General features: G+C 41.0%; 1 protein-coding gene across 1 annotated transcript in view; it reads left to right on the top strand.

Moving 5' to 3' along the window:
* COX10 (cytochrome c oxidase assembly factor heme A:farnesyltransferase COX10) overlaps nt 1-20,784 on the top strand; it is a 111,127-nt gene that overhangs the window by 59,272 nt on the left and 31,071 nt on the right. Inside the window, exon 5 of the mRNA XM_085078042.1 lies at nt 10,925-10,995. Coding sequence (XP_084934168.1) covers nt 10,925-10,995 — 71 coding nt within the window. The remainder of the gene's footprint in view (nt 1-10,924; nt 10,996-20,784) is intronic.

Below are 20,784 nucleotides of genomic sequence, written 5' to 3'. Positions count from 1 at the left end.
ACTGCAAAGCTGGTGCTAAGTGATTAGCTACACCTTGGATATTTGTTATTATATTGTACCTTGTTACTTTATTTGGCAGTTCTACATGTTCTGCATAAAAACATGTTTTAATGAAGAAAAATCCCTTACCAAAACTAACTTCTATGGGCAAAATTCTTAGGCTTGACTAGAATCTTTATACATAGATACTTGTGATTATCTCTTCCATGTCTTTTGATCTGCAGAGCTGTGATAGCCTTAGGAGGAGAGAACGTCTTGAAAATACCGCACGGGTGTCTTGCCACATCACAGATCTGTGAAATTAAAAAGATAAAAAATAAATTATTAATACATCAATAGCTTTCTGTTAGGTTCTATACAGATGGAAGAGAGTGATTTCTTTTAACTCGCTTTACTGCCAAGATTTAAAACTAAACAAAACTGTTGTCATATGAGTGCATTTACAACATTGCACTCATCATTGTGCCTGTGATTCTCCCCTAACAATTAAAATTCTTCAGTATATTAGAAACTGGACTCCTTTTGGCTCTGAGAGCACACAGTGGATGTGCTGAAGTGATGTGGGAGTGATGAAGCTGTTCTGCCAGTGCAGTGTAAATCGTAAAGTCCCCCACAGGATTCCCTTGCTCTCTTTTCCTACATCAGAGCAACAGGAAAAAGTTTGGTTTAAATTTTGTTGTAAAGGGCATATTAGTAATCTTCTATAGACTCGATCAATTCCCTAAGTGTGCTGTGTATAAAAATGTGACTTGAAGCTCTCCCTGATATCAACTCCTAATATTTAAAAGGAATAATTCCTGAGGAATGATTTTATGAAGAGGTTTGAGCTGTGGGTAAGTGGAGTGGGTCACCTCTGTGACATTTGGACAATGCTAGCGTGCTGTGTTGCTCAGGCATGTCATTAAAGGTTGATGCCACTTTGCACCCTGATTCACATTTAAACTTTTTTACCGACTCTATTACAGCATTCCTGCATTTCATCCATGGTGGGTTTTGGGGGTTTGAGGTTTTTAATATTTTGGCCAGAAGGAGCTGTAGATTTTCATTTTGCCAAATACAGCCAGACCAAAGCAAATTCTCTTTCACAGGTGCCAGGAACTTCAAGTATAAAAATTATTTTTTTTCCAAAAAGAAAAGATACTTTGAACAAGTAATTTATTTGTATGCACCTACAGAAATAACCTTTGCCAACCCCAAAGCAGGCAAGTCTGTTGCTGTATGTACAATGCTACTTTTGTCCGTCTTGTAAGAAGGAAAAACCTTGCTAATAGGACGTGTCAGCCATGAGCAGTTAAAACCAACACATCTCCATGTGATATAAGAGAACAGTTTATGAATTAATATTCAGGTTCCTGGCAGGAAGCACATTGTGGTGGATTAGTATTCTTAGCATTGGAGCGACAATTTATAAAAAGCTGATTAAAATTACCTGAATCTGGGACACATGGGTTGGAGCCAGGAGAGGTGTGGAAGTGATTTAAATCTTGCCTTCCTACTTCCCTGCTCTAATCTCCTGGGCAAGAGCAGAGCACAGTGAGGCTGCTTGATTTTACAGCTCTCTAGTAGTCACAGGGGACTGAAAAGGAGCTGATATTGATGGTCTGGAGGGCTCTTGAGTGACCTGCTCCTTCTACAACTGCCCTGGCTAAAGCCAGGAGCTCAGGATCCTGCTGTATATACCAGGGAGAAATAAAAGCTTCATAGCTCCTGCCTCTGTTCTCACTTCTCTGGAGGAGATTTGTGTCTCCTAGTTCACTCTAGGATCTCCTGCTTGACTTAAGCACTGCATTGAGCAGCAGAAATACTTCCCCAAGGGTTCCTGAGTAACAGCTTTATTCCACCACAGGAATTTGTCTAAGCCATCTTCAGTATCAGATTTTATCTGCAGTATTGCTCAAAGCAGCTGCACTGTGTCCAGAGGACTTGGCCTGGTGTATTTTAGGACATATAGTAACTTAAACCAGATACTGACCTTGTGCAATTCCTATCTTCAGTGAAGAGATTGTTATTTGAAGTTTTGTTTGTTTTTTAAATTATACGTTGCACTCATGGCATGCTGGCATCATGACAAATATGATTTAATGCAGAGGAATCTCTTGAAGAAAATGTCTTTGCAAAGTAATTCAGGGAATATTTTGGTAAGGCATAAAGGTAGTATTTTTCTTCAATTCTAGTAATGGTTCCTAAAATACATAGTAATACAATAGTTTCTGAAGAAACCATATTACAGATGTCAGTTGCCTTTGACATCTGTTTAATAATGATAATTCATCACTAAAAACTTGCAGGAATAGGGAGCGGATGTGGGGTGATCAGAGCTCAGTTGTTGACGTGTGTGTGAGGAGGTGAAGTTTTTCTTTCTTATTCCAGGGCAGCACAACACAGATGAATGTTGCTTCAGTGCCTTGTCTCCATGACCCTGGAGAGTAAAAACACTTCAACCTCTCAGTGGGTGCTGCTTGTCCCCTGGGCTACATGATGCACGAGGACAGTGGTGGGAGCTGAGTCACAGCTTCATTCTTTCCCTCTCCTCTTTTTGTGCCCAGGGTGACCTGACCCAGTGACACAGATCAAAAAATGGAAAGACCCAGAGGAAAATTAGCTGATTTTTGGCAAGATCAGGTTGTTCTGTAGGTGCAGTTGGTTGGGTGAGCATAAGGAAAGGGCATGAGGTGTTTATCTAACTGAAACACATTTTTTAGCAATTTTCATTTTGAAATCAAAAGGAAGAACCTGAAGGCAACAAAATCTGAAAGCATGGGAAGATACTCGATGCAGTGTGTCCTGCACTTGGAAATTGCCTCCTTTAATCAAGGACCCCAAAAGCATTGATGGGCAAGCGTCCTCCTGGAAGAAGGGTTTGAAGAAGGCTTGGAGTAAGGAGCTTTGTTTGTGGATGCATTAATTGTGTGCTAAACTACATGTACACTGTTATTGGAAGTCTTTGGCAGCTGGCTGGAAAGCAGTATTCCTTCCCATGGAAGTTATTTCTCCAAGGTGGATCACAGGAGGTGTAGCCTATCTGTGGTATCCAGCTTTCATTTCCCCTGAAGCAGTGGCAGAGCTCTGTGAAGCCTTGGGAATACACAAGTTAGGTGGGTCATGAAGTCAGCAGTTTTCAAAATTGAACAGCTTATAAGGGCCTGGTTTTATTTTTATTATTATTTCATTTTTGTTATGCTATCTTCTTAGCAAAATATGATTTTAGTGAGAAGAGCCAGGCTCATGGGTAGTCATCTGACCTATTTCTCATTTACTTAACCAGGAGATTCATGTCTTTTCTCCCATTTCAAGCCTTGGGCATCAGATGCATTGAACAAATGAGATTAAATGAGCTGGTTTTTCTTGCATTGGTACTAGAAAGCTTGATTCAAAGATGAAGACAAGAATAATTTTTTATGTGCAGTAAAGTAGATAAAGAATTTTGGTGCAAATGCCATGTTATTTAACTTGTGAAGTTATTTGTACAACTGAAGATGACATGTACTCCTCAATTGCGACGAGGGGAAAGACGAGATCACAGACTCAATATGAGTAATGAGCAGGCTTTCGTTTATTTTACAGGGAGCGTGGTTTATATATTGTTACAATTGCTTAGGCACTACTTCATTGGCTAAATACAAAAGATACAATTCGAATTCCACTATTGCTATTTTAGGATACTCTGCATTCCTTTTAACTACAAGTTCCCACCAGTACTTTCTACGGTTTTCCCCCCAAAAGCCCCAAGGTCTGTCCTTGGGCTCCTGTCCCATCTGCATAACTTGCTCTTATCCTGTCTGCACAACTTACATTTGTCTTGCTACTGCGGCCTAGATGGCCTGAAAGGCCTACTTAGGCAGCTCCTGGTTCTGCTTGCACAATAGTCAGGACTTCCAGAGAGTCACGGCCGAGATTCTGTAACCATTCTGTGACACTTAATTATTATTAATTACTTGGTCCCTGCAGCATGCTTGAGCACATGCAGTCCCAGGGTCTTTCCTTCCACCCTTGCTGCTCTTCCCCAGGTGAGTGCTACAAGCACATCCATACCTGCAGAGCCAGTGGCTTATCCAGCTGGGCTTCTCTAGTTACCAGCAGTGTATTTCAGGATGTTTCTGTCAGCCTCTCCTCTATCCTGACCCCTCATTGCTGTGACAAGCCCCATGGATGCAGCAGCAGCTTTAGGAACACGTGGCTGTGACACTCCACGTTATCACAGCCGTGAGATTTTCAAGCTCCATGTAATGGCACTTGTGGTACCAGCAGAGGATCTTGTTTGGCCAAAGTGTTGAGGAAGGGGCCCAAGCTGCAAGAGCTCAGTGACCACTTGTTTTGTTGGTCAGAGGCACTAAAAGGATTTGGATGAGCTGAAAACAAAAACAGGGCACTGTGCCGGGCGTGCTGATGGCTCTTGCCACTGCTGCCAGTTAAGGACACTGAAATACTATATGCCATGTAAAGTCTAAAAACTGCCCCATTTTGGGGACAGTGAGTGTCTCTGGGAATCCTCAGAAAGCAACACTTGTGAGTGGTTGAGGGAATAACAACATCACCTCTTGAGCACTTAAAAGCAGAGCTGGCATGACACGTTGTTAGTCCAGTGGGTCAGACTGGTGCATACCAGTGAGTCTGTGAGTCTGCTTTCTCCATCCTGAAAATCTCTAAAGTCATAGGTATCAACATTTTATTAGCAGTTTTCTCCTGTTGTATTCCCTGTACAGCGCAATGGGCTTTTAAACGCTGACTAGTGAGAGGAATGTGTCTTTTGTGGGGAAAAAAAAATAATAAACTGTGGTAGATCCTTTACAGTGCGGACCTTTCCAGGTCAGTGGGACATGACAGTGTGGGGTTTAGCTGCCCTCCTCTATCTGTAAGTAACATTGTTCAGGCTTGCATCAATCTTGTTTTTAATAAGAATCCTCTTTGAAATTGAAAATATTAAAGCAGTTCTATAGTAAGACAAGGAACTTCAGAGCCAGAGGGTTTCCAGATACTGCCTTAAAAAAAAAAAAAAGAAAAAAAAGCTATTTCTAATCCTTAAAATATTTGCCTTGCTTTATTTTCATATCTTGAAGACAAACAGGTGCTGTGTGCCCTTTATGATTCTTAAATATACAGTCTCCAAGCTAGCAGTCTCCAAAGCCTTCCCTTGTTTGTACAATTAGGGTGGGATTTTCAGAATCACTCAGTGTTGGTCTGTCTGTGCTCTCACTGAAGTCAAGCTGCCTTTGACTTCAGTGAGAATTGTGTTAGATCAGCACATGAGTGCTTTTGAAAATCCTTCCCTCCACTTTTTTTTTAAGTCACATCTGTGTACAATTGAGTAAAAAGACCTTTGTAATATGCTTTAATTATTCTTTCTTGTTTTCATATAAAAGTGATTGAAAGGAAACCAGAAGCAAACTTATAATAACAATCTTGACTTTGATCCTATTTACCATGAATTATATGTTATGTTTTTCTTCTCCATTTATGTAATTATATATTACTTTATGACAACGTAAGATAAATCACTAAAAACATGAGGAGTAGAACTAATTAGGTAATACAGAGAGGAAGAACAGTCTCAGAGGAAAGAACTCGAGGCTTCTTAGTGTGTTTCCAGCTTACAGCAACTTTCCTTTGGCTGCATGAAAAAACCAGGAAACTTCATGTGAAAAGCTGTGCTGAAACCTGATGAATTTGTAGGCTGCATGGCCAGCTGTGAGGAATGGCTTTCTGGATGTCACTTTCCCAGGAAACCGCAGGTTATTGCCCAGGTATCCACAGTTTGCTCTGCCACTGTTCTTTCCACACAGTTTTGGTCCACCTGCTCCTCCTTGATTGATGCACCTTTTTGGTTTTCAGCGTGTGTTTCTGTGGTGTTTCTGGTTAACTGTTTGCTCTTGGGCAATACCAAGGAAAACCAAAGGCAATCAGAGCTTTCTATAGCTCAGGAGAATTGGTAGAACCCCAGAATATTTGCAATAGGCTGCCCTGTACAGCCCAGTTTCACCTCTGGCTGTAGATATTCAGTGAAGTGCTCTTGTGGAGCATGCAGCTGCACTGGTTTTTATTTATATTGTATTAGTGTTTGCTTGGGTCTATAGCAAGAGATTTTAGCTGAGGAGGAGCTTTGGCCATCACCTCTAGCTCATCTCCACCTCCCCATGTGGTACAAAGCAGGGAGGATTTTGGAGCCCAGCAGGAGAAGGTGACTGCTTCACTCATTAGTGCTAAAGATTTACCTGAACAACGCATTTGGGAAGAGAAGAGAAATATATAGATCCACAGGGCAATTCTGATAGCAAAGAGCACATGGAAGCCTGCTTGGATTCAGGGGTGGTTTTACAATGGGAGGACCTCAGAGTTACTTTGAATTAAATTGTCTTGTAATGGCAGGGTTCCATTCTGTCTTTAGTCTCCTGGGATTATCCGTTCTGCTGTAAATATGTGTTTAGACTTAGAGTAAAATCTTATGTCAATACATGGCACACTGGTTGCCTGTTCAGCTGCTGCTGTTTCCACCACATGTCACTGATTAGAGCTGGGTCTGGCCAGGGGTCAGGCTGGTGCTTGATACACTCAAAATCCAAAGCGGTCTATGAGAGATGTTTATTAGCTGAAGTGTGGCTGATCTGTTTAATAAACTCTATGGCATATTGTTCCTCTTAGTGCACTCCGTTGGTGTTTTCGTGTGAACAGGAGTGAAGGTGTTGGACTGTCAAAATTCAGTAGATACTATCTCTCCTGCAGGACTATGCATGGGAAATGCAGCATGTGCTCAGGACTCCCCTGGCCTAATTAACTGAAAATTGTCAGGCCACTGTCTCGGAAAACTTAATAGGTGGTCTTGGTGTTCAACACCCAGAGGGTGCTGGGGCATTGAACAGCCTCCTTAGGGAATGGTCATGGCCTCAAGGCTGTCAGAGCTCCAGCAGTGTTAGGACAATGCTCTCAGGCACAGGGAGGGATTGTTGGGGTGTCTGTGCAGAGGCAGGTGTTGGACTCAATAATTGCTGGGGGTCCCTTCCAACTCAGGACATTCTGTGATTCCATGAACTGATGGAAGGATCAGAAGTTGCCTGCAGAGGCACAGTACACATTCTCATATTTCCCTATCATTAGTCCTCAAAGTGCCAGCATAGTGTAATGTGCATCTGCAAGGTGTTGTTACGGAACTCTTGCTGTAGCCTTAATGAAATTATTAATCTGTTAGCCTTCCGGAAGGTCTGAGTGCTCAGCCATCCTCTGCACATACTGCTAGTTCCAAGAGGTACCTTGAAATTAAATGTTCTTTAACCATTTCACTTATAAACAAAGTGGAAACCAGTGTGAAGAAGCTGGAGGACAGAAAGCCTATGGGTGTAAACAGCTCTGAGCAGTAATGTGAGAGCTATGCTAAGAATTGGGAAATGTTTAAGATATAATTACTGTATATTAACAAGATGAGATCTCCACAAAAAGCATGACAAGTCTGCCAGAGAAATTCACCACAGAGTACTGGCTGGCCTGATTTTTTTTTTTTTTCCATCATCATGTTTTAAATGTTCATGCATACTGATGAAAATTTAGGTTAGGTTCTTGAGAGCTGTTGCTGAGTTTTGTCACTCAGGGCTTTTTGTAGATTTAACTCTCAGTCTGCCCTTTTGGTGGCTAGTTTCCCAGATACTGAGGGCAGATAATGCTCTGCCATGTCCAGCTGAACCGATGCATTCAGACTTCCTGAGGAGAAAACCTCTTGAGTGCTTCTAAAATATTTATTTGTCTAGGATTCATCTTACTGGATTTACCGTTTGCTGAATCAGAGAGGACTGTGTTGGCCTGGCTGTGAGATAGTGTGTTTGACTTTAGTCTTTTGTTCCTATGGAATGATATTTGATGTGCATGGCTTTTTAAGTTTTTTCTAGAATATCAGGGGGAAATTGTTTCAAATTGAGAGAGAATTTTTCTGAACATCTGGGAGCAAAATGGTAAAAGTTTGATAAATGACATCTTGCTGACATGTAATAGCAACTAGCTCAGTGAAGGAATCTAGGCCATTGCAAATAAAAGTCTTTTTTTAAGTGTAGTTCAGTTGGAAATACAGCTCCATGCATATGCTTGACAGTAACAGATTATTCTAATTCTCAGATTTAAAAAAGCAAAAATATTCAGTCTTAAGTCATGCTGTAATATTAATTTCAGGGGAAGCCATGTCTGTATACAATAGACACAGACATTTTTGACTACTTAAGTCAGCAGAGGAGATTCTTGTTCAAAGTTTATATTCTGTTCAGAGGTTGACTACTATATTAAATATATGGAAATATTTGATACACTAGGGATGGCATCATCAGCTTATTTTAATAACCCAACTGCATGCGTTTAAAGTCTTTCAGGTGTTGACTATCCAAAACTGTTATTCATTTTAGCCACTTCATGTCTGAGACACATTGAGTTTAGAACTTGCGCATTATTTTGATTTTATCCATTGCACATGGATACCTTTATGCATAAGCTTCAATGCTGTCAAATGAGCCAAAATCTCCTCACATGCACAAGTTTAAACTGGAAGTTACTCAAAGCAGTCAAACTTTGCAAGTAGAAATAAAACTTGTGACTTATACAAAAAAGTAATCACAGGCCACATATTTTCTGGAGAACAGACTTTTCCCCTACAGAATTTTTCCCTTGTATTTCTCTACCAGTCTGATGTCAAATGCCATTTTTTTCTTAATTTACCATAATTGTTTTTGAAATATAACAGTGAAACAAACCATTAGCAAAACACTGAGCTGTCAGAAGCAATCACTGGTTTCAGATCCAAATGGGGTGCTTTCCCTGCTCTGAAGAAACTTGTGTATGTATCTTATAAAGGTTCTTTGTGAAATATCCAACACCTCCAAGTTAGTGTTGTAGCTGAGAAGATCTGACCTATCTCCCCAGCATGAGGTGGAGAGCAAGGACCCCTCAATGCTTTTCTTCCAAACCAGGGTCTCCACCCATTTTGGTGGTCATTGGGAGTGACCCTGACCACTGCACATCAGCCATAGCAAATAATGAATGAGAAATTCCCTGTCAGCTGCCTAAAAATCACTGTGGGAGCTGCCCAGTGGTGTGCCACAGAGCTCAGGCAAAGTGGAAGATGTATGAATTTACTTCCTTCCTTCCTTCCTTCCTTCCTTCCTTCCTTCCGCCCGCCCGCCCGGCTGCCCAACCCCCCCCCCCCCCCTCCCTTCTCTCTCTTGAGTAACTCCTGGCTGAGGAACCTGTGTTTGCTTCAGGAATAATAATAAAATAATAATCAATTAAATAAATAATCAATATAATAATAATAATATTGGAAGGCAGAGATTTCCAGTTCTTATATAATCATTATGTCAAGGTAATAGATGAAAAAGGTAGTTCTGGGAGACTCCATGTGCCTGGAAATGGAGCATCTTTCCCCTGATGTGCATCTGGAGGGCTCTGACAAGGTTCCTGCTGCTCCCGTGGTCTCTGTCCCCTGGCATTCCCATGGGAGTGCTCAGGAAACAGCAGGACCAGCAACATGGCACGGTCAAAATGAAAATGTTTTGAGCATATTTGTAGCATAAAATTTTAAATCAACTTGCTGGAATAGGTTTTATTATGTAGTCATTTATCATATGATCACGTAAAATCTGTCTGCAGTTTGGCTACACTGAGCTCACTGTCAGTCTGACTGGAATTATGGTTTGTTATGGGACTTTTCCTGCATATCCATGATAATTGGGATCCTGCCCTGAAACATCAGATGTAACATCAATAGAAACTATTCTTTCTGTAAATACATTCTGCTCCTTCTGTGAGTAAATCTCTGCTGATTACTTGTATTATTGTTTTGCACATGTAAAACTGAATGGCTTTAGATTTGTCTGGATGGCAAAGTATGTTCAGCTTTTCTAGTAATATTCTTATAAAACAGATCCTGCAGAAGCCTGAAGGAATTCTAAGCAGGCAGATGGTGCTGCCTGTATTTTCCCATAGGTCATGTTTAAAGTCAGATTGAGTTGTGACATGAAATAACACTGTATAGTGTGTTCACTCCCTCCTGCTCCAACTGGAGGCTCAGAGCTGTTCCAGTAGTGTTTTTCAGTTTTCCAGTAGAGTTGATTGATTTTGGGGTGGCTTATAGGTGCTGGGAAGGTAGGTGATAATGAAAAAAGCCTTAGCGTTTGTCTTTTAAAGACCAGAAGTGCAACATTTGCAAGGACATTTTGTATTATGTTTGTATTAATATAAAACTGGGGGTCAGGGGGCTGGGGGTCCCAGCCTGGAGAAAAGGAGGCTCAGGAGGACCTTCTGGCTCTGCACAACTCCCTGACAGGGAGGGGGCAGCCAGATGGGGGAACAAGGGACAGTACAAGAGGAAATGGCCTCAAGTTGTGCTGGGGGAGGTTTAGATTGGATATTAGGGACAATTTCTTCATTGAAAGGTTTGTCAGGCATTGGAAGGGGCTGCCCAGGGAAGGTGGTGGAATCACCATACCTGGAAGTGTTCAGAAACCTGTGGATGTGACACTTGAAGATGTGGTTTAATGGTGAACACAACACAATGGTGGTGCTGGTTGGACTGGATGATCCTAAAGATCTTTTCCAACCATCATGATTCCATGATTCCATGTATGTGTATGCAAATATAATTGTGTATGACTAGAAGCTGTGTAAGACCTGTGGAGGAAAGAACTTGGAATCAAACTGTACTTCAAATTATGAACTTTTGGGGTCTTGTGCAAACTACTTTTGTCCTCTGGGTAATTTTCTTTCTAAGGGGATGCCAAAAGCATCAATGCTGGCTATCGAAGCTCCATAAAACCCATTTACCATTTTCATTGTATCCCTGAACCTTCAAAAACAGAGATTAAAGCACCTGCAGATGCAGACAGGACATTCCACGCATGGCATGATTTCCAGTATCCTTTCATTCTGATTGTTACTTTTTTTTTTTTTTTCATTACAGTTCTTTGAGGTTCCATTTGACTCAAATATGAACAGGACTAAAAACAGACCACTAGTGCGAGGACAGATCAGGTAAGGCAATACACACCTTTGAGACAAAACACTTAGGAAAGAAATGCACCTCTTTGTTCATTGTGATTTCTTCACATCTATAACTTTCATGTGAGGAGTTTGGGCAATCAGCTGTAAAATACTGAATTTCTCAATACGAAAGAATTTCCCCTCATATTACATTTTTCTTCATATGTGATGACTACATGCATAGTGTGGCAGCATGCAGTTATGTTCCACTGAACTTGTGTTTTGTAATAATAAATCTTAAAAATTTCCCATCTGAGAACAAACACAAAAAATATATGTTGCTTCTACATGTTTAGCTGGGTGAAAACTCAAAATTGTGGCATCTTAGCAAATTAATATAAAAATTTGTCATTATGGTTTGTCATCATCAATAAGTAAATTCCTCCCCGTCCCACTGAAAAAAGCCCTTCATTAGCATAGGAATTTCCTAAAAAAGAAAAAAAAGTCCTCCATTGCCTCTGTTTTCTTGATTATGTATCAGTTCAGTTTCTCAAAGGCTGCTTGGAAGCTAAAAAAGCAAAGTGAAAAAGAGCATCAACAAAAAACCTCTGACTTATTTGCAAACTGAAACTGAAGGCCCAATTCATAAACGATTTTAGTATTGCATTTCCATGATTTTTGCCAAGGATTATTTATGACAAAATTATGTTTTCCCTTAGGCTTCTGTGAACAGTTGGTCATATTTATTTCTGTGTTTTATCCATCACATTTGGAGGACTGAAAAAAGCCATGATAGATGAAATTACAAGAAAATTGAGACAAAATAGTCAAGCGAACCTTGGGGGGTAAATTCACCCCCATGGTAAATAGTTAGAGTGCTTCAATAAACTTGTAAATGGTTGTCAAAGGCGGTGCTAATTGGAGATTCACAAGTTGAGTTAATTTTATTTAAAAACATATTTTAGGGACCACTGTGGTGAGGGCATCTGTTGTATATATAGTAAGTCAGGCTTAATTGTGTGGTTCAGGGGACCTGCACTTCTGCCTCCCTTGCATGTGGTCTTTAGGCCCTGAGAGAAGGAACACTTATTACGAAGAAAAATTATGTGGGGATTTTTTTTACTATTATTTTTTTATTTTTATCAACGTCTGCTAGCATGGCTTGCACTGCTTCCGGAGTCAAAATATAACTAGGAAACTTACTGTCAACTTTTGATTCAGAGAAAGCAATTTATTTTCTATTTCCAGTGTCCTTAAATGAACTTCACTGTCATGTGACTGCACCACAGATTGGCAAACCCGTATTTCATGGATTTTTTTACTTCCTCCCCTTTCATATTTGCTTTTTCCACAAAATGGTAATGTTGGAGACATTGGACAATCACTCATCAATCTATCTACCTGCCTGTCAACAGCTAATTTAAAGTTCTTGAAAGTGTCACTTCCCTTGAAAAATGCTGCTCTCACTCCCTGTAGACCACGGAACATACAGACCTTGACTGGGGTGATTCTTCTGCAGTGTGCCAGAGGAGAATAATCCAGTGCAAGTGATCTAACCTTGTTGTATTTTGTGACATATTCCATGGTGTTCCTTGAACTCTCTCCTTCCTGGCTGATTAAATAAAACCTGTAAATGGTTATGCTACAACCAGTCAAAACTAGGTGAGACAGGGTTGGATAAATGGTACATAAGAGACTGGTGTCTTGGCTCTGGGAAAGAATCCAAGGAGTTTGGGGAGTTCTTGCCCTAAATTTGTCTGACATTTGAGTTTTGACATTTTCCTGTCTTTAGCGGCTTCATTTAATGAAATACTTGGCTGCTTTTCTAATTCTGCTTTGCTACAACATCTGTGCTATCCAGTGCTCATTTTCTAATCCATCTTCATTTGCACTGTTTGTAAATATATTCTCTTTTTTTCTTTCTTTCCTTGCTTTGTATTGATTTGGCATAGTCCTTGTTACAGAACTGGACAATACGGGTAGCAGTTTTTGTCCTGAGCTTGAGATCCCTTTTGAAGAGAGAAGGCTGTTAACTCTCCATCATGTTAGCTCTGCACCTCCTTGGAAAGGCTTTCAGTGGTGGCTTTGATGTGACTCCTGCCCACTGAAAATTGCACTGAAGCCACTGAGTTTTTCTAGAGGTTGTGCCATCACAAAGAGAATTCTTACATGCTTTGAATGTGGGCCAGAATCAAACTGGTAACCCCAGTGAGAGGTTCTTGGAGTTACTGCATCATGCAGTCCCTGGATGAGCTGGTGTCTCCATTTTAGATAAGATAATTCACAGAGCTGGCTCATTAGGAAATGTTAAGCTTTTGTAGAGAAACCATTCTCGTGTGTTTAGAAATTATTCCTGTGTGTTTCGCTTTGTGGCCTCTGTTTGCAGCTTCTGCCCCCAGTTTATTTAGGGTTAAGTCCAGATGTCTGTTCTAACTGATCTTGCTTCCAACATTTCTCCTTTCCTTTCTGCCTGAAGCCTTCACTTTGAGAAAACAAAAGTCCCTGTCTCAGGGGTTCCTTTCCCTACATACACATTCATGTGGCTCCCAAAGTCCTACATCTCACCCTTTTCTATGAGTTGCTGAGGAATTGCAGTTTCCTTTTGCACTGATGAGGAACCTCAGTAGCTTTCAAAGAAAGGCTCTGTGGTCAGGGCTGCTCTGTGGAGTGTGGAGGTCTGGCTGGAGACAGTATTGTTCTCTTACTGATGACATTCAAGAAGTGTCTCGGTTGGGCAGCTTTGGCCTGCCAGCATTACTCCCTGTGAGCCAGGAGCCAGTTCTGCAAAGATCTCTGGAAGGATGGGATTTGGAAAAGTAATTTTCCTCCATCCTTTGTGAAGTCTCTGTATTGCATCATCTTGATGGCTAAGACAATTACTTAGGGGCTCAGCGTGCTCCTGCTTTATATTTTGTGTATTTGGGCTGGACAATCCATAAAAGCAATGACACAGAAGGACTCTGCAGAGCTGGGGCTGCTGAATGTAGGGACAACAGCATATTTACCTTGTTTTCCAGCCCCAAACCTACCTCTGGTACACCCAGGAAATCATTTGATACTGTTGGGAGATTTGTGACAAACAACACCTGGTGGTGCTGCTTGCTGTACAATGTCCTATTTAATTTGTAAGGCTCTGAAAAAATGTTCTCTCTGAGCAATGAGATGTAACCATCCTTACTCTCTATTCATAGTGTGATCAGAGACATCCTGTTGCAAAAACAAGAGTAGACCCAAACACAAGCACAAACTGAGTGCCATCCATCCTCCTGCCTGCCCACATGTCCTCCTCCCTCCTCTGACCCCTCAAGTCCTGTTTGAAAATACAAACAGCTTTAGATGTTCTTCATACTTGGGCAGCAGTGTTAAACTCATTGAGCATATTTGTGGTCTGCATTATAATAACAGCTGATATTGAGTTTCCTTTTATAAATAGGATTTGAGTCATTGATGAGGAAAAATTTCATGTGCTCACACACTGAAGCGGCAGCAGCTTTTCCTGGTTTCCTCTTGGGTGTGATTTATTCCCTTGCTTTTTAAGATAGTGTATTTAATTTTCCTGCAGATTAATTTAAATAAAACTCTGGTATGAGCTGCAGTAGCTGAGGGAGATCAGCCTTAAGGGTGACAAGTGTCCTGCCCTGTTACATTTTACAAAGTGACAGGTTTGATCACCCTTTACCCAGAACTGCACACACTCCTGCTAAAAAGTGGCTGTTTTATGAACTTAGGCTGCTCCTGGATCTGCTGTGCTAATTACTCATAAAAATCTCCATAGTTGTACAAGAATAGTTTTTCATCTTAACAGAAAAAAGGACCTTGAACAGTATGTTCTAAATAACTAGTTCATGGCCATGTAGACTTTGTTCAATTCTGCTCCTGCAGTATTTTGCAACTTAGAGCTCTATTCTCTACCCAGTCCTTTGGCTTTGGCCTCAGCAGGGGCTGCCTGGGAGTGGGGCTGGGGCTTCTTCTTGCTTACCTGGACTTACAATTTGCTTCCAATGAAGCATTGTACAGGCAGCTTTAGAGGATGGTCCAGGCTGAAAGGGGCCTCAGGAGAGGTGATGACCCATCTCCCGGTCACAGCAGAGTTGGCTCTGAGACAAGACCTGGTTGCTCCAGGTCTTGTCTCAAAACCCTTCAATATAATGGCTTCAAACTACGAAAGAGTAGACTTAGATTAGATCTTAGGAAGAAATTCTTCCCTGTGAGGGTGGTGAGGCCCAGGGACAGGGTGCCCAGAGAAGCTGTGGCTGCCCCATCCCTGGAAGTGTCCAAGGCCAGACTGGATGGGGTTTGAAGCACCCTGGGATAGTGGAAGGTGTCCATGGCAGAAGGGTGGAAAGAGATGATCTTTACAGTGATCCAACCCAAACCATTCTGGGATTCTATAAGACTTAACATGCTGTGGAATGCATTGATATTCTCTTTATTCAGATTATTTGCACTCAAGCTACTTTTCTATACACATTTAAGAAGTTAAAGTCTATTAAAATGGCAGAAGGTGGCACAACACAGCTAATGCCTTGAATGCTTCAATAGAAAGAAACCTTTGTGTCATTTGGTGAATATTTTTTCCAAGAATCGCATTAACCTCTTCCCTTAGCAATGTCCAACGAGCTGTGTTCTGTCTGTGAGCGTTCCACTTCTCATGTTCACACTCTGGTTACTGCAGTTAATGGAGGCAGTAACACTTCTACTTTTGACACTTCTGAGTGGAGTGTTGACTTGGCTGTTTAAGCTATAAGCCAAACTCTTGAAGAATCAGACAAAAAAGGGCTCCTATGCTAGTCCTGTTTCTCACCAATGGCTTATATTTGTGAATTGTAGTTACAATTGCAGATATGCAAGTTGGATGTTCATGAACTAATAGCAAACTGCAACATGTGAAATTTTATTTATTCAGAAACACATTGTGACTCAAGACTAGTTCTGTGTAAAGCTGAGTTTTTCCGCTCTGTTGCCTGTAGCAGACCTACTATTACAAGCGTAACAAAACCAGTCCACGCTGAAAAAATATGTGCATTTGAAAACAAAATTCCTCCTGTAATCAGTGTGGATAGTTCTGGGTAATTAGCTCAATTCTTTGCTTGCTAACACTAATGTAAATCAGGAACTTTCCTGCTGATGTTAGTGGAGCTGCACTGATGTAAGTGAGGGAAAATCCCTGTCCTGGGCTTACACTGAGACCTGCGTTAAGTGTTTTGCTAGCCTTGGTTAAGCCAGAGGTTTAAAACCTCCCCAAGGGTCTTAGTACAACTTTGGGTACCGTCTAGAGCTCAGCCCCTGCTTAGCTGGTGGCTTTGCTCCCTTGGGTGGTCATTTCAGACAGGTTTCATTGTACTTAAGTTAAAACAAATAAAACAAAAACTGCATAGATCTACAGTTCTTCAAGAGTAATCATTTTTAAGACATCAGATGCTCACTCCCTGCAGGGGAATATTCTGATACTTTGTTTAGAAAATATCTCATTTTAAAGGGACTGCCCTGAGATCTTTCTGAATGATAAAAATGTTTCTTTTTTCAGTGGGAGGCTTTCCTCTTGTTTAAACAGGGCGCAATTCAAAGCAGACACCATCACGGCAGCCTTTTCAAGAATTTCTTATCCTGCTGGTATTCAGGCTTTATTATTTGAAAGCAAGTAAATGAATTCCTTCCCCACCACCCTCCTGCCTTCGGTTTTTTTTTTCCACCCTGTGTTTTCCAGGAGCTGTCATTGACTGTGTTTGGTAAACAAGAAATTAAAAAGGCAGCTTTATATTTTTTACGTGTACAATTGCTTGTAAAAATGTGCTTCTTGCCTTTTGAACAGTGGAGGTTTTTTGTTGTGCTTTTTTTTTTTTTTCTGGCATGGGTATGTCACAGAGAGGCGTGAGGGGGAGAAACCTTGGGGCTAAAACATATTTTAATGAGAATAAAACCCACATCAAAGGATGGTCTAATGGAATGATATCATGCTTACTGTGTCACTTTCCCAAAGGGGATATGGATGACAGTACTTATATTTCAATTATCTATTCACTGCCTGCATGGAATGTTGATTAAATGGTTCTAAAGTATTAGAGGCTTTTTGTAGAACGCACAGAAAAATGGTGATACTGCGCATTATCCTCAGACCAAAATGTGTATTAGCAGGAAATTATATAGCTCTGACTACATATGTATTTTGTTTCTTAGGGCAATAAAGAGGGTTGTTTTATTAACTCTACATTTAAATTTGTTCCAGTTGAAACGAAGCAGTTACTTGTTCTCTAGCTCACTCCTGCCCAGGCCTCATTCTGCCACAGCTCAACACTGACATTCCTTTGCAGGCAGGTCTGTTTGGTAAATATAAATCCTGCAGAAACACTTGACCCCTCATGCCTTGCTACTTTTCAGCTCAGCTGATGGGCCTTTACCCTCAAATTATTTATCCAAATCTTTAATTGTGTATGGGACAGTTGATAAATCGAAGTACATTGTGCTCACCCCACATTAGGAAACATCCCAGATGCTCATGTATAAAGCAGGAGTCACGGTGCATTTGGCTAAATAGCTGCTCCATCTGCTTGTAGGGAACGCTGCAGAGAAGTGATACGGGCTCCTCATGGAGTTGTCTTATCCTCTCATGTCAGCTCTTCGCCGGGGGGGGTAGAGTCGAGGGAGCTGGAGGCAACCAAGCCATTGTGCACTAATCCTGCCATCTTTGTGTCTAACTTCAATGGGCCTCTTGGCCATTGATTACAGCCATTGCCTCTTCTCTTAGTTAATTGACTAGTGATGAGTCACTTTCTCCAAAGGTGATGTTAAAGTGAGTTTTTACAAACAAGCAAAAATGAGCTCAAAGCCCAAGATACTTTCCCCAGCTTAGGGGCAGTGTTCTCCTGATGTCTCTTCTTCCCATGTCTCTCAAACATTTCAGGTTCATGTTTGTAAATTCTGGCTTAATGCAGTCAAAACCCGGACACTTTGTTCCCTGTATTAGTATTGAACCTTATCTGGTTTAACCACAGCAGCAGCATCATTCACCCTGTGCCAAGTGGTGTAGTAAATGTCACTGCTCAACAAGTCCATTATGGAGCTGCCTCTGATTAGGAGCTGCTATACCCTGAGATCTGTTTATAGTTAGTCATGTCAGAAGTGCATTTCTGTCTGTGAAGGACAGAGTTTATCATGTCTCATACAAGTTATAACTTACATGTTATCAGCTTCACCAGTCAGATATAAAAGAGGGGTTTTTTGCACTTTAATTAGCTGTGTGAGCACAGATGCTTGCTCTCTGGTCTCTATGACTAGAAAACCTGCATTCCTGAGGTTGAGATATGTGAAGAAGCGCTTTGATATGTTTTATTTAGTTCTTTTTTTGAGGGATGTAAAATCACAAGGAATATAAAATTATAAATCATACTGGAAAGGAGTGTGAGCCACAGTGACTCCTATTGCTGCCTGTGTGACAATAATTATGTTCTATTCATGCACATTGCTGATATATATCGGGGTTTTCATTTTGTTTTTCTGCTAAAAAACCCCATAACTCCAAATGGTAACTGTAGATAATTACCTAGATAACAGTACAGGAATGCCAAAATACAGCCATCCTTATCCTCTTCGCCTCTGAAGTGAGAATTGGCAGGTCCTGAAGAGCTTGCTATGGAGTGTTCCTGTGCTGTGGCTGTCAAAAGGCATGTTTGCAATGGTGCAGGAGAATCTGCAGAGGGGCAGAAAGGATCTGGCTGAACTTGGAATTTGTCACGCTCATCTGCTCCATTGCTCTTCCACTTGCTGGTGGCTAGAGCCTGATCCTCTTCCTATGGCAGACCTTTGCTTCTTGTCCTTGATCTCTTTGGCTGTACAGAATAACTTAATTCTTTCATTTTCATTGCTCCTGGAAATGTATTTAGAAGCAGTGTTCCTGTGTTGAGATGGCTGAACTATCTTCTCTCTTTTATTTTTTGAAGAGCGGGTTCATAAAAACTCTTGAATGTTAGTTTTCTTTGTCTGAAAGGAATTGAGATCTGGCCTGAGACTTCTTTACACACTGCTTTCCAAATGTTGGGTGAGAGCTCAGCAGAAGCACATGTTGGATTTAATCATTCTAAATCACAGAAAAATGTTTCTGGAGAGGCCATATGATCTGTCCTGTTAGTCAGGTGGTGTCTGCCTCTTAAATAAAGAGAGAACTGAGATTTTGAAGTAGAATGAATGGATCACTTAACTGCCGTGCTCTAAGGTTAGGTTAAAGAGGAGGATTTAGTTTAAATATTATGGGGGACATTTTTCAAATTTACTGTGGGTTTGTCTTGTAAGCACTTTAAAAAATATTTACATTTTCATGACTGCAGGGCAGCTGTGAATATTATTATTCACCCTTTCACTCCTACCTAAAAAAGCCGTATACAACAAGTGTGTTGACGCTCCACAGGGTTGCTCAGGGTTGTTATGATTAACATTTTGGTGTGGCTGGCAAGTGTAATAAGAGCATAAACATTATGTAAGTATTGGTCCTTTTCATTTGTAATTCTTTACTTCCAAGTGAAGTGACGAGGCCCAGTTGGAGTGTCTGCTTAATAACAAAGGGCAGTGTAAAAACTTCATTTTTGTCTGAACTGCAAGTCTCCCCATGGTTCACTGAGCTATGTCATCCCAGAGCTGGGCTCAGACCTCAGGGCAGGCTCATGAAACCATGAAAAAACAGATCCTAGTATCATTTGCAGGGAGTTAAACTTAGAGTCAAAATGAGAACAGGAGAGGTGTAGGAGAAAGCACGATGCTAAGAGTGGGACTTCTCATCTCTCCTTTCTTGGCTGAGTTGAAATTCTTGCATCACCTTAGCATCCATGTGGTGTCTCTGTGTAAACCTTCAGCAAAATCAGTCAAGCCAATGTTGATTTACTCAAGCATAAAAGGGAGAGATGTGTCCTTTTAAGGATAAAATTATTCTTTTAAATCAGCCATGTTTGTTTATGATAGTTTTAAGGCACCTCGCTCTGACAGTGGAGACAGAACATCTGCAGCTCAGGTTCTTGAGGAATGAGGGGAACAAATTGCCCCGACTTTGGGTAAAATACAGTGTTGATTATGCTTTTATACAATGATACACAGCCATGGCAGGGTGGCCGGGGCTCCATGCTTGGTCTGTTTCTTCTTTGGGAGAGGAATGAATTGACACAGACAGGCAATATTTTACTCTAGTCCGTTTTTATTTACACTAAATACACTTCTGAGCAAGTATATTTGAGGGCAAAGCCGGAACTGGTGGCAATTTAGTGGCAAAACTCAAAAAGGCAACTCCATGATGACACTTAGCCAGTGATGCCAAGTTCTCCCCGTATGACACTCCTTGGGAGGTTCAGACATCACTCATTGAATCTTTCCTTGTTTCCCTGCGGATGGTCCAGCTGTAATTGAAAATCACGTCCAGATTGGCGCTGATGGTCCTGGCTGGGCTCTGTGGACAAAGGAAAAGTATTAGGGGCAGTTCCTTTCAGAGAAATTTGAATTTTAAAGAGGTTTATTTGAGGATTGGATCTGCAAACTTTCTCTGTAGACAAAATTGCTGTGGTGTTTAAGTGTGCTTAAATGCTACTCTTTAACTCAGCTCCTTAGATTTTTTGGGAGCACCTACCAGTCTCATACTTCCTCTTAACACTGAATTCCTCCTCAGCTCACATTTTGTGTTACAAGTTGTGTTTAGACCTTTTCCATTATTTTCCTCTATTTTTTTTTTTGTTACATTTGGGGAAAAGTACTGTCCAGTCTGAGACTAGCAACATCTTTATAGTCATTACCAGAAATCAAATTGCAAAAAAGACACTTAAAAAAACAGAAGTGGGCAGAACTGCAACAAGTGTGTTCTGGCAA

Source organism: Lichenostomus cassidix, chromosome 18 (assembly GCF_008360975.1).
Source record: "Lichenostomus cassidix isolate B80296 chromosome 18, HeHo_3.0, whole genome shotgun sequence".
In the NCBI taxonomy this organism is placed as follows: Eukaryota; Metazoa; Chordata; class Aves; order Passeriformes; family Meliphagidae; genus Lichenostomus; species Lichenostomus cassidix.
The sequence above is the reverse complement of the archived record's forward strand: the minus strand, read 5'-3'. Positions and strand labels throughout refer to the sequence as shown.